Raw genomic sequence first — 12,052 nt, 5'->3', positions numbered from 1 at the left:
CTCATTCAATCTTCATACCCCCACAACAAAGGAAGTCCAGACACAAGTAACACAACTGAATCTAATAACTAATGCTGAATAAAACACAACAAAAAAGCAACCCCAGAAGACTACAGTAAACTAGTGTGTATCATTTTTACATAGCTTAAAACCAGTAACTCTAAACAATATACTATAATAGGGAAACACTCATTATGATAAAATAATTCTTTAACATTTAAAATTAATAAATAAATAAACCAAAAAATCCATCGGAGTGATGGCTTCTAGGCAGCCGGAGGCACAGGAGGAAAAGAGGGAGGAGTCAAAAGGTAACTGCAAGCAGCGGGAATGGTGATGATGTCATTCTTGAGTTGGCCGGTGAGTTCTAGGTATTTATTTAACTATTATGTCTTCTAAGATATTTACATTGTTTATTACTTTATGTAACAGATATTGGGCTTCCCTGGTGGCTCAATGGTAAAGAATCCGCCCGCCAGTGCAGGAGACCTGAGTTTGATCCCTGCATCAGGAAGATCCCCTGGAGAAGGAAATGGCAACTCACTTCAGTATTTTTGCCTGGGAAATCTCATGGACAGAGAGCCTGGTGGGCTACAGTCCATGGAGTCACAAAATAATTGGACATGAGACTAAACAACAATAATTCAAGCAAAAAAAAGAGAAAACATTTAATCTGGGGGAAGGGGAAAAAGTGTGATCTATTTTCCTAATTATAATAATGTATATAGTTCAGTTCAGTTCAGTTCAGCTCAGTCGCTCAGTCGTGTCCGACTCTTTGCAACCCCATGAATCGCAGCACGCCAGGCCTCCCTGTCCATCACCAACTCCCGGAGTTCACTCAGACTCACGTCCATTGAGTCAGTGATGCCATCCAGCCATCTCATCCTCTGTTACTACTTAGCTAAAAATTGCGGTACAGCTATAATAGGAAGATGACAGGGCAGATGAGTAAGGGTTGCTGCTGAAATTGTGCAGAATTTAGCTACATCACTGCAAGAAAAGGAAGCAAAAATCTTCATCTTCCTTTATAGAAAGTCAACAGATATTGTCTAAAATTAGTGATATCAAGAAAGAACAGTATACAAATGTCACTTAGACACATAGAGATAAGAACCAGAGAAAATGAGACTTTTAAATGATTTCCGCTAGAGATTAGGAATTGGATGGGATGAAGGTGTTCTGCTTTTTATGATAATTTTTTAAATGACTTTAAAAAATATGGACATTGTTCATTTTGACAATCATAAAAATATACAAGTAAATTATAAAGAAAATGTATTATGTAATATATACCTTTATGCCAAAAAATGCTATAGTCTACATATATCTGAATGTTTTATGTAAGGTTGATATAGTTCTAGAAACATATTAATTCAACTCTATAAGCACAGATTATAAGAATCATTTTTCTTCTTATAGTTAACCTTCTCAGAAAAGTTGAGTGCTTGCCTGTTTTAATATATTTTAATCCTTTAGATTTAAAGAGCATCCATCTGAATTAGTGATCTTACCAATAGAAATACATGAGTCAGCTACACTGAGTTCACACATCCATATTTCTTCAGGCTGGGATTTTTGGAGTAATAAAGCCCAAAGGGACTTTAAATCAGAATATGCAGACCTAGATGTCAGGAGAGTGGGTGTGGTACAAGGGCCACTAGGCAAGAGAAAGTTTCAATGCATCAACCAGAAGTCTTTTGGGGATTTGGGGATCAGTGGTGTGCGAGAGAAGTTTATTCTGCATTATTTGTAAATCTTCTCAAAATGATTTTCTTTTTAATGTATATTTTATTTCTTTCAATAATATTATCACTCAGAATGTTCACATGGTCAAGACAATGAAAAATCTAATCCAAGTAACACCCATTCAAGATTTCTCTCTTACTCCTTTTCTTTCTCTCCTGAAATATAGTTTACTCTTTCATACCTCTCTATAGCCACTGCTGATGTGTTCTAAGCTGAGGGAATATACAAGATCCTTGCCTCCCACGAAGAGTCTCTCTTGATATTCATCCAGCAGCATTGTCTGGAGATTAAGAAATCCAAAACGGCTATGAAAGACCGATGTTCTGTTTAGATCCAAGAGCTCTGAAATGCAAAACAAAATGTACCCTAAACACAGAGAAAATACCAATACCTTTGTAATACTTTTTTCATGGCTCTATTTTCACATGGACTTTTACTGTGCAGTTAACATTGATTCATTTTATCATAAATACAAACTCTAAAATTTATTGTTCAGAAAGATTAAAAATATATAATACACTGTCAAAACTTGGTTGTGTGTTTGAAAGTTGCTAAAATAGTAGATATTCTAACTATGTAAAGGGATGGATATTAACTAAACTTATTGGGATAGTTATTTCTTGATATGACTTGATATCAAATCAATATGTTATAAACAGACTCATACAACATTATAGTTAACTATATTTTTAAAAAAAATTGTTCAGCATTTAAAAACAGAGTATAATGGAAATAAGTTACAATGTGCACAAATTATAATATTTTTTAACTTTATGAATGGAAAAACTTTGATACAACTTAATATGTAAAGTCAATAGCCTATGCTTTTAAATACAGAGTTATTTTTCATGAACTTTAATGTAAAGCACTACATAGAAAAGTGATTCCACTATGACTTTTATATTTACTTCTCTACGTATTATAATAAAAATCCCAGTTCTAAAATAAATATCCCCAAAACAAGTCCATTTAATTCCAGATGAACACCAATTCAGAAAAAAAAATGTTTCCACTTGAAACTGGTTGAGAAAGTCATGTCCAAAGTCAAATCACTCGAGTCTGGAAACTATCAGGACTGTGAATGCAATGAAATAAAACATGGTAGTATTCACTACAGTGGGAATAACTGTTAAAACTGACAGGGATCTACTGTCCAAAACTGTGATTTAGGCCTCTGTTTATGTACTACTCTTACTTCAGAAGGACTAAAGAACCTCTTGATGAAAGTGAAAGAGAAGAGTGAAAAATTTGGCTTAAAGCTCAACATTCAGAAAACTAAGATCATGGCATCCGGTGCCAACACTTCATGGCAAATAGATGGGGAAACAGTGGAAACAGTGGCTGAGTTCATTTTTGGGGGGTTCCAAAATCACTGCAGATAGTGATTGCTAAGTCGCTTCAGTCGTGTCCGACTCTGTGTGACCCCATAGATGGCAGCCCACCAGGCTCCTCCGTCCCTGAGATCTTCCAGGCAAGAACACTGGAGTGGGTTGCCATTTCCTTCTCCAATGCATGAAAGTGAAAAGTGAAAGTGAAGTTGCTCAGTCATGTCTGACTTAGCGACCCCATGGACTGCAGCCTTCCAGGCTCCTCCATCCATGGGATTTTCCAGGCAAGAGTACTGGAGTGGGGTGCCATTGCAGATAGTGATTGCAGCCATGAAATTAAAAGACACTTACTCCTTGGAAGGAAAGTTATGACCAACTTAGACAGCATATTAAAAAGCAGAAATATTACTTTGTCCACAAAGGTCCGCTAGTCAAGGCTATGGTTTTTCCAGTAGTCATGTATGGATGTGAGAGCTGGACTATAAAGACAGCTGAGCACTGAGGAATTGATGCTTTTGAACTGTGGTGTTGGAGAAGACTGTTGAGAGTCCCTTGGACAGCAAGGAGATCCAACCAGTCCATCCTAAAGGAGATCAGTCGTGGTTGTTCATTGGAAGGACTGATGTTGAAGTTGAAACTCCAATACTTTGGCCACCTGATGTGAAGACTGACTCATTTGAAAAGACCCTGATGCTGGGAGGGATTGGGGGCAGGAGGAGAAGGGGACGACAAAGGATGAGATGGTTGGATGTCGTCACTGACTCAATGGACATGAGTCTGGGTGAACTCCGGAAGCTGGTGCTGGACAGGGAGGCCTGGTGTACTGTGGTTCCTGGGGTCACAAAGGGTCGGACATGACTGAGTGACTGAACTAGACTGAACTTACTTCAGAAAGTCAGAATCTGGCAAAACTGTGGTATTGTTTGCTGCTGAAGCTATCTCACTGCATATGGCAGTTTATCACTTATGATTGGTAAATGATATGTGAGAGACTTTGAGGATGAGAAAGAATATGACTCCAATATGAAAAACCCTGGAGGCTGAAAATTCCCAAGACGCCTCCTTGGAAATATTGACAAGTTAACAGATAACTTCATTTCCCAAAAATCTTCCTAATGCAACTGACAGAGAATGTTAAATGTTGGTAACCAAAACACTCAAATCCAGATAGCAATATGAAATATGACAGATCTACATTATTTTGTCCACCCTTACACTATTTCTGAGAAAAGAGAAATGAAGTATTTTTTCCCCTCTATTAAGAATGTATTAACTTCTATTTCTCTACTCTGAAACGGCTGATGCCCAACATTTCATGGGATAGGGCTAACTTTAAATCTTTAGTTTAAAACAAGCAATATTGCTAGCATCAAAGTATCATTTATAAAGGTAAAACTTGTGATATTGAATCATTTGACAACTCATCTAAATAAAGAACTTAAACTTTTTAGCGAGAGATGGAAATAATAAGGTGCTTTATTTAGGGAGGATGAAATTAGGAATTTGAGAGATTTAGGGGTTCTTGAATTCTGGAAGACAAATTGTTCCTACTTGGTAATTTTGTCAAGGGAGAATCACATTATTTTCCTTTCTTACTAGGCATTCACAGAAAGAGATGCACTTTTTAGGGATTCAATACCATAACAAAATATAAATCAAAGTTCTCCACTGCCATTATACCTTGTCTTTATATGTAATCACTTAAGGTGTTACATCAGGTCTGAACAGCAAACTATTTTGCAGAAAAAGCTCCCTAGTTATTCTGATATATTTCTAAAAATCTTCAAGTGATAAGTATGGTGAAATCATTATCTGAACATATTTAACTGATCAAAGAATGGGTATATGCTAAGTAGAATTAACAGATCTCTAAACTACAGACTTACCAAGAATAGTAAGGTACAGAGTTTAGGAGACTAAGTTGGCTGGAAAATGAGAGAAAGTCATGAAAGGAAACAAATATGAGGAACTTACCCCAAAGTGTTGCCACAGTTGAGTACTCATTGCAAATTTTTAAAAGTATGAATTGGAAAGAGAGGCAGCCTCACCAGTAAAGGAGGCCCTCCATCAGTGAATTCCAGTAGGGATGGGATGCCCTTGCTTTTTCCCAGTGAAGTCATTAGAGCCTCATTACCTCCATATATACCGAGAGATGTAGACATCAAAACTTCTACTTGTTTTTATGACTTGCCAGCTTCTGAAGTGCTTATTATGCTTACTCTATTTTTATAGTGTAAAGGTGGTAGTTCCTATTTTTTTAATCAATAATCAGAGACTAACTACTGATGCAATAGTGACATACAATTGTGATATCCAATAGTGAATACTGATGGCATCACCGACTCAATGGACTCAAGTTTGAGTAAGCTACAGGAGTTGGTGATGGACAGGGAAGTCTGGCATGCTGCAGTCCATGGGGTCACAAAGAGTCGGACACAACTGAGCTACTGAGCTGAACTGAACTACTGATCCACCAGTCTTATTTTCTTTTAATAGATCAGATTTTACTCGGACCCATCCTCCATCTATATGACCAAGTCTATCCCATGAGATAACAAAGATGAACTCATGTTTCTCTTGAGGTGTAGTTTGGGAAATGCAAAGGGAAAAATTCCAACAAATGCAAATTTTTCACAAGTTCCTTGCTCATGGCCTTTATATTTATCGATTTTTTTCCACCTCAGTGTAACAGTTTGAATTACTTTCATCCTTTAAGTGACTTATGAAGAAACTCAGGTGCCCAGAGAATAAATTGGAAAGAGAGAACTATCCTACAGATATACACTATTACAATGAAAAAAAAAATTCCCACCCCTCAAAAAAAAAGAGAGTGAGAGAAAGAGAGAATTAAAGTACAACAGATGTGTATGCCATTATGAAAGTCCTGTAGGCTGAGAAGCTAAGGAGCCAGGTTCTGGTCTTGGCTTTGCTGTTAATTACCTGAGGAATCTTGAATAACCACTTAACCTCTTTAGACTGGTTTCCTCACATGTTAATTACCCTTCTGTCCTCTAAATTATTAATTATTTGCCTAAATTGTATTTCTAAAATGGAGGTGATAAAACATTGTTCAGTCAGTTCAGTTCAGTAGCTCAGTTGTGTCCGATTCTTTGCGACCCCATGAATCGCAGCACACCAGGCCTCCCTGTCCATCACCAACTCCCGGAGTTCACGCAGACTCACGTCCATCAAGTCAGTGATGCCATCCAGCCATCTCATCCTCTGTTGTCCCCTTCTCCTTCTGCCCCCAATCCCTCCCAGCATCAGGGTCTTTTCCAATGAGTCAACTCTTTGCATGAGGTGGCCAAAGTACTGGAGTTTTAGCTTTTTTTTAGTTTTCAGCTTTTTTTTTTCCTTCCAAAGAAATCCCAGGGCTGATCTCCTTCAGAATGGACTGGTTGGATCTCCTTGCAGTCCAAGGGACTCTCAAGGGTCTTCTCCAACACCACAGTTCAAAAGCATCAAATCTTTGGCCCTCAGCTTTCTTCACAGTCCAACTCTCACATCCGTACATGACCACTGGAAAAACCATAGCCTTGACTAGATGGACCTTTGTTGGCAAAGTAATGTCTCTGTTTTTCAATATGCTGTCTAGGTTGGTCATAACTTTTCTTCATTGTTAAAAATATACAAATCCAAAGACAGATATTTTTAGTCTTTCAAAGTATAGTGCTGAATCTATATTTTTGACATCTTCAAAAATGGAGTGATCAATGAAAAATTCTAAATAGCTGATGACCCATATTTAAACTTGCCTAAAGGGAAAGTGGCTTCCTGGTGGCTCAGATGGTAAAGCATCTATCTACAATGTGAGAGACCTGGGTTCGATCCTTGGATTGGGAAGATTCCCTGGAGAAGGAAATGGCACCCACTCCAGTACTCTCGCCCTAAAAATCCCATGGACGGAGGAGCTTGGTGCAGGCTAGTATCCATGGGGTCGCAAAGAGTCGGGCATGACTGAGCGACTTCACTTTCACCTTCAAAGGCAAGTAGTTAAAACATTAATTTATGACTTTTCATATATTTAAAATATTATAGAGTCAGGAAATACTTTTAGGTTATCAGGAATTTTGGATCTAATTTATTCTGATTCATTCATATTGCCTCAGAAAAAACTGCTGCCAAGATATGCCTGGATACATAAAATTGAATATGATGTACATGCCTCAGGCAGTAAGTTAAGAAATTTCATTTCACTTATAAAGACAGTTCCTGGGATAGTTCCTGTTATTACTTTATTATTATTATTATCATTATTATTTTTTTTTACTTTACAATATTGTACTGGTTTTGCCACACATCAACATGAATCTGCCATCGCAGCACTGTTTATAATAGCCAGGACATGGAAGCAACCTAGATGTCCATCAGCAGATGGATGGATAAGAAAGCTGTGGTACATATACACAATGGAGTATTACTCAGCCATTAAAAAGAATACATTTGAATCAGCTCTAATGAGGTGGATGAAACTGGAACTGATCATACAGAGTGAAGTAAGCCAGAAAGAAAAACACCAATACAGTATACTAACGCATATATATGGAATTTAGAAAGATGGTAACGATAACCCTGTATGCGAGACAGCAAAAGAGACACAGATGTATAGAACAGTCTTTTGGACTCTGTGGGAGAGGGCGAGGGTGGGATGATTTGGGAGAATGGCACTGAAACATGTATAATATCATATAAGAAACGAATCACCAGTCTAGGTTTGATGCAGGGTGCAGGATGCTTGGGGCTGGTGCACTGGAAGTTATTTTTTTTTTTTAATATAAGATCTAATAAATAGACTGTAGTTTTCTTTAAACATGTTCCCTATATGAGGGGTGGGTATTCAATGCTTCTGTAACTCTCTACTTTGACCAGTACAACAGAATAGCGCTGATGACTGATTCCTAACAAGTTCAGGCTTATCAATAGAAATTTCAGAATCAAGGTACTAACCAAAACATATCAGTTCAATGGTTTATACTTTTCTTGTCCACTTCCATAGAGATAAATCCCGATTGTGATCCTTAATTCACTCTGAGACTCAAATCCTCCTTCCTGTCTGGGACTCTCCAACATCTTGAGCTCTAAGTCAGGGAAGGCCAAAAGTATCCACTATGTGTAAATGTCTGTGCTTCAGATATATATATTGGGCTTCCCTGGTGGCTCAGAGGTTAAAGTGTCTGCCTGCAATTCTGGAGACCTGGGTTTGATCCCTGGGTCAGGAAGATCCCCTGGAGAAGAAAATGGCAACCCACTGCAGTATTCTTGCCTGGAGAATCCCATGGATGGAGGAGCCTGAAGGGCTACAGTTTACAGGGTCGCAAAGAGTTGGACACGACTGAGCTACTTCACTTTCACTTTCACTTTTCAGATATATATTTGGAATAACACAGAGGAATTCTACAACATAAATATTTTTCAAGGTTGTGCATATTTATGCTTTAATACTAACTCTAATTTTCTACTTTTATTTGATTATTTTACTTGTCTCTTTCCAAAACAGATCTGAGATGACTCATGCAAATATTAAATTGAACAAATAAATATATATTTAGGGGTATTAAAATATTGGGAAATAAACAAATTGAGAGGTCTGGAATAGACCCCAGGCTTCTAAAAAAATCCAAAGTCACTAAAATACAAGGGAAAAACTATATAAATTGCTTAAGAGCACTGCCTGACATGATGGTTAATTTTATGTCTCAATTCGACTGGATCACAGTTGTCTAGATATTTGGCTAAACATCTCACTTAATCATGTGGTACTTACTTGTAAGAGGGAGGACCTACAACTATTCCTGTTACCCAAATGCAAAAAGAGAGGTTTTAAAGAGATTCAGAACACAGATAACTGGAGGAGTGCATGGCAACCCACTAGTATTCTTGCCTGGAGAATCCCATGGACAGAGGAGCCTGGTGGGCTACAATCCATGGGGTCACGAAGAGTCAGACAGGACTAAGCAACTAAGCACAGCATAGCACACAGCTAAGGTTATTTGGTCATTGCTGGTGCCAAAATCTAAATAAGGAAAGTTGACTGGAGAGCTTTGCTATTAATTATTCATAGTAGATGGGGTGTCCATCACCACTGTGCAGCACACAGCTTAGTCTTCCCCAGTTCTGGTCCCCAGAGACGAACACCATCAAGATGGTTTGATTTGTTAAAAGTTTGCTCCTTATAAACAAGAACTCCATAATCCATTACATCTAAAACTTCCTACAGGAGGAACTAAGAACAAACTGCAGAAAATTCTTAAGGAGATGGGAATACCACACTACCTTACCCGCCTCCTGAGAAACCTGTTTTCAGGACAAGAAGAAACAGAACTGGACATGGAACAATGGAATGGTTCAAAGTTGGAAAAGGAGCACATCAAGGCTGTATACTGTCACCATGCTTATTTAACTCACATGCAGAGTACCTCATGCAAAATGCTGGGCTGGATGACTCACAAGCTGGAATCAAGGTTGCCATGAGAAATATCAACAACCTCAGATATGCAGATCATACCACACTAATGGCAGAAAGTGAAGAGGAACTAAAGAGCCTCTTGTGATGAAGGTGAAAGAGGAGAGGAAAAAGTCTGGCTCAAAACACAACATTCAAAAATGTAAAAAAAAAAAAAAATAAGATGATGGCATCTGGTTCCATCACTTCATGGCAAACAGAGGGGGAAAAAATGAAAACAGTGACAGACTTTATTTTCTTGAGCTCCAAAATCACTGTGGACAGTGACTGTAGCCATGAAATTAAGGCCCTTGCTTCTTGAAAGAAAAGCTATGACAAACCTGCTGCTGCTGCTGCTGCTAAGTTGCTTCAGTCGTGTCCGACTCTGTGCGACCCCATAGACGGCAGCCCACCAGGCACCCCCGTCCCTGGGATTCTCCAGGCAAGAACACTGGAGGGGGTTGCCATTTCCTTCTCCAATGCATGAAAGGGAAAAGTGACAGTGAAGTCGCTCAGTCGTGTCTGACTAGTAGCGACCCCATGGACTGCAGCCTACCAGGCTCCCCCGTCCCTGGGACTCTCCAGGCAAGAACACTGGAGTGGGTTGCCATTTCCTTCTCCAATGCAGGAAAGGGAAAAGTGACAGTGAAGTCGCTCAGTCGTGCCCAACTACCAGGCTCCTCCATCCATTGGGTTTTCCAGGCAAGAGTACTGGAGTGGGTTGCCATTGCCTTCTCCTATGACAAACCTAGACACCATATTAAAAAGCAGAGACATCACTTTGCTGACAAAGGTCCAGACAGTCAAAATTATGGTTTTTCCAGTAGTCATGTATGGATGTGAGAGTTGGTCCATAAGAAGGCTGAGCCCGAAACAACTGATGCTTTCAAAATATGATGCTGGAGCAGACCCTTGAGAGTCCCTTGGACAGCAAGGAGATCAGTCAGTTCTCAAGGAAATAAACCCTGAATATTTACTGGAAGGACTGATGTTAAAGCTGAAGCTCCAATACTTTGACCTCCTGATGTGAAGAACCCACTTACTGGAAAAGAACCTGACGCTGAGAAAGACTGAGGGCAAGAGGAAAAGGCGGCAACAGAGGATGAGATGGTTGGATGGCATCACTGACTCAATGGACATGAGTTTGAGCAAACTCAGGGAGATAGTGAAGGACAGGAAACCCTGATGTGCTGGAGTTCATGGGGTCACAAAGAGTCAGACACAACTTAGAACTGAACAATAACAACACAGAAAAGTCTATTCTATTAAGGGATTATAATATTTCTGAACTTGGATACATTTTTTGCAGAGACTCCTATTCATAATAAAATAAAATGGAAGGTTTTCCCAATATTCAGTTGTTAGAATTGACATAATTCAAATAATTTATCGGCATTTACAACAAGAAAACTCAGGTTAATATCAAGTTTAATTTTACTTACCTTTCATTTGTATTTAAAAACTGTCTCAAGTAACTATTGACTTTTTCATGTTGCTTTATGAATTGGTGACATCCTCAATTTTATATATCTTAATTTAAAAACATGAAATCTTTGTACTTCACTTGTTATAGTTTCCAAATGAATTAAATACTTTTTTGGTATACACTTAGGCAAACAAAACAAAAACCTTAAGCAGGAAGCTTTCCTCCTTCTTTAAGGATATTTTCTCCTTTTAGTTTTAGAGCCAGCATTTTAAGTCATAATAGTGGTCTTAGCACCAAATTATAGTCCACAGACACAGCATATTTACCAAGCAATGGCTAACTTCTTTATCCCTCTGTACTGCTGCAAGCTGCTTAGATGAAAGAATCAGAAAATATACAGGAAGAGGAGGACAAAAGAAACTCTAATCTCAGGTAATCTCCAGAAAACACAGTGCAAATAATGGACAGTGCTGACTCGGGTAAAAGGAAGGAGCTCATCTTGAGTTCTTCCTACTCTAAAAATAACACGAATTACTTGGGGGAGGCAGTGGACAAAGAAACAAGACAACTGAGATGTACCAACTCAGGGTTCATCCGGAAATTTTCTCAAGAGGGAACTAATTATTATTGCTAGGCTGCCTGCTAATTATCAGCTGTCAATGAAGATATACGCAGAGGATTTAGTCATTTCCTCTCATCGTCCTTCTTTTAAAACTGCAAGGGAAACAGTTTTAAAACTCACTGACCTCAATATATTATAGAGACAGTTCTCTTCACTTTGTCAAAATATATTTAAATTCCACACATCTGCGTGTAAGATGGGGGAGGAGAGAGGATATATTTTTCAGTTTTCAAACAAAAAAATAGATTTCCAAGGGATGGGCATTTTCTTATTCAGTGCACACTGCTACCACTGTCATCTGCAAAGCAGTAACTTTTGAGATCCAGGACTATAAAATTTTTCATTATTTTCCAAATCAATTCTTTTATTCAATGCCTTAAAGCTAATTCAACAATAAAATACTGAATCACAAAGTAAGCATTGTTAAGGGAAATGAAATGTATAAATAATGGTTAGAAATTGCTTCAACTTTTTAACAAGTCCAAAGG

The 12,052-nt window shown here is 38.3% G+C and overlaps 1 protein-coding gene across 1 annotated transcript in view; it reads right to left on the bottom strand.

The window, feature by feature from the left end:
• Positions 1-12,052, bottom strand: part of SEMA3E (semaphorin 3E) — a 272,281-nt gene that overhangs the window by 116,741 nt on the left and 143,488 nt on the right. Inside the window, exon 2 of the mRNA XM_052638808.1 lies at positions 1,928-2,088. Coding sequence (XP_052494768.1) covers positions 1,928-2,088 — 161 coding nt within the window. The remainder of the gene's footprint in view (positions 1-1,927; positions 2,089-12,052) is intronic.

Source organism: Budorcas taxicolor, chromosome 4, assembly GCF_023091745.1.
Source record: "Budorcas taxicolor isolate Tak-1 chromosome 4, Takin1.1, whole genome shotgun sequence".
NCBI lineage: Eukaryota > Metazoa > Chordata > Mammalia > Artiodactyla > Bovidae > Budorcas > Budorcas taxicolor.
This window is presented reverse-complemented; position numbering and strand designations above follow the sequence as displayed.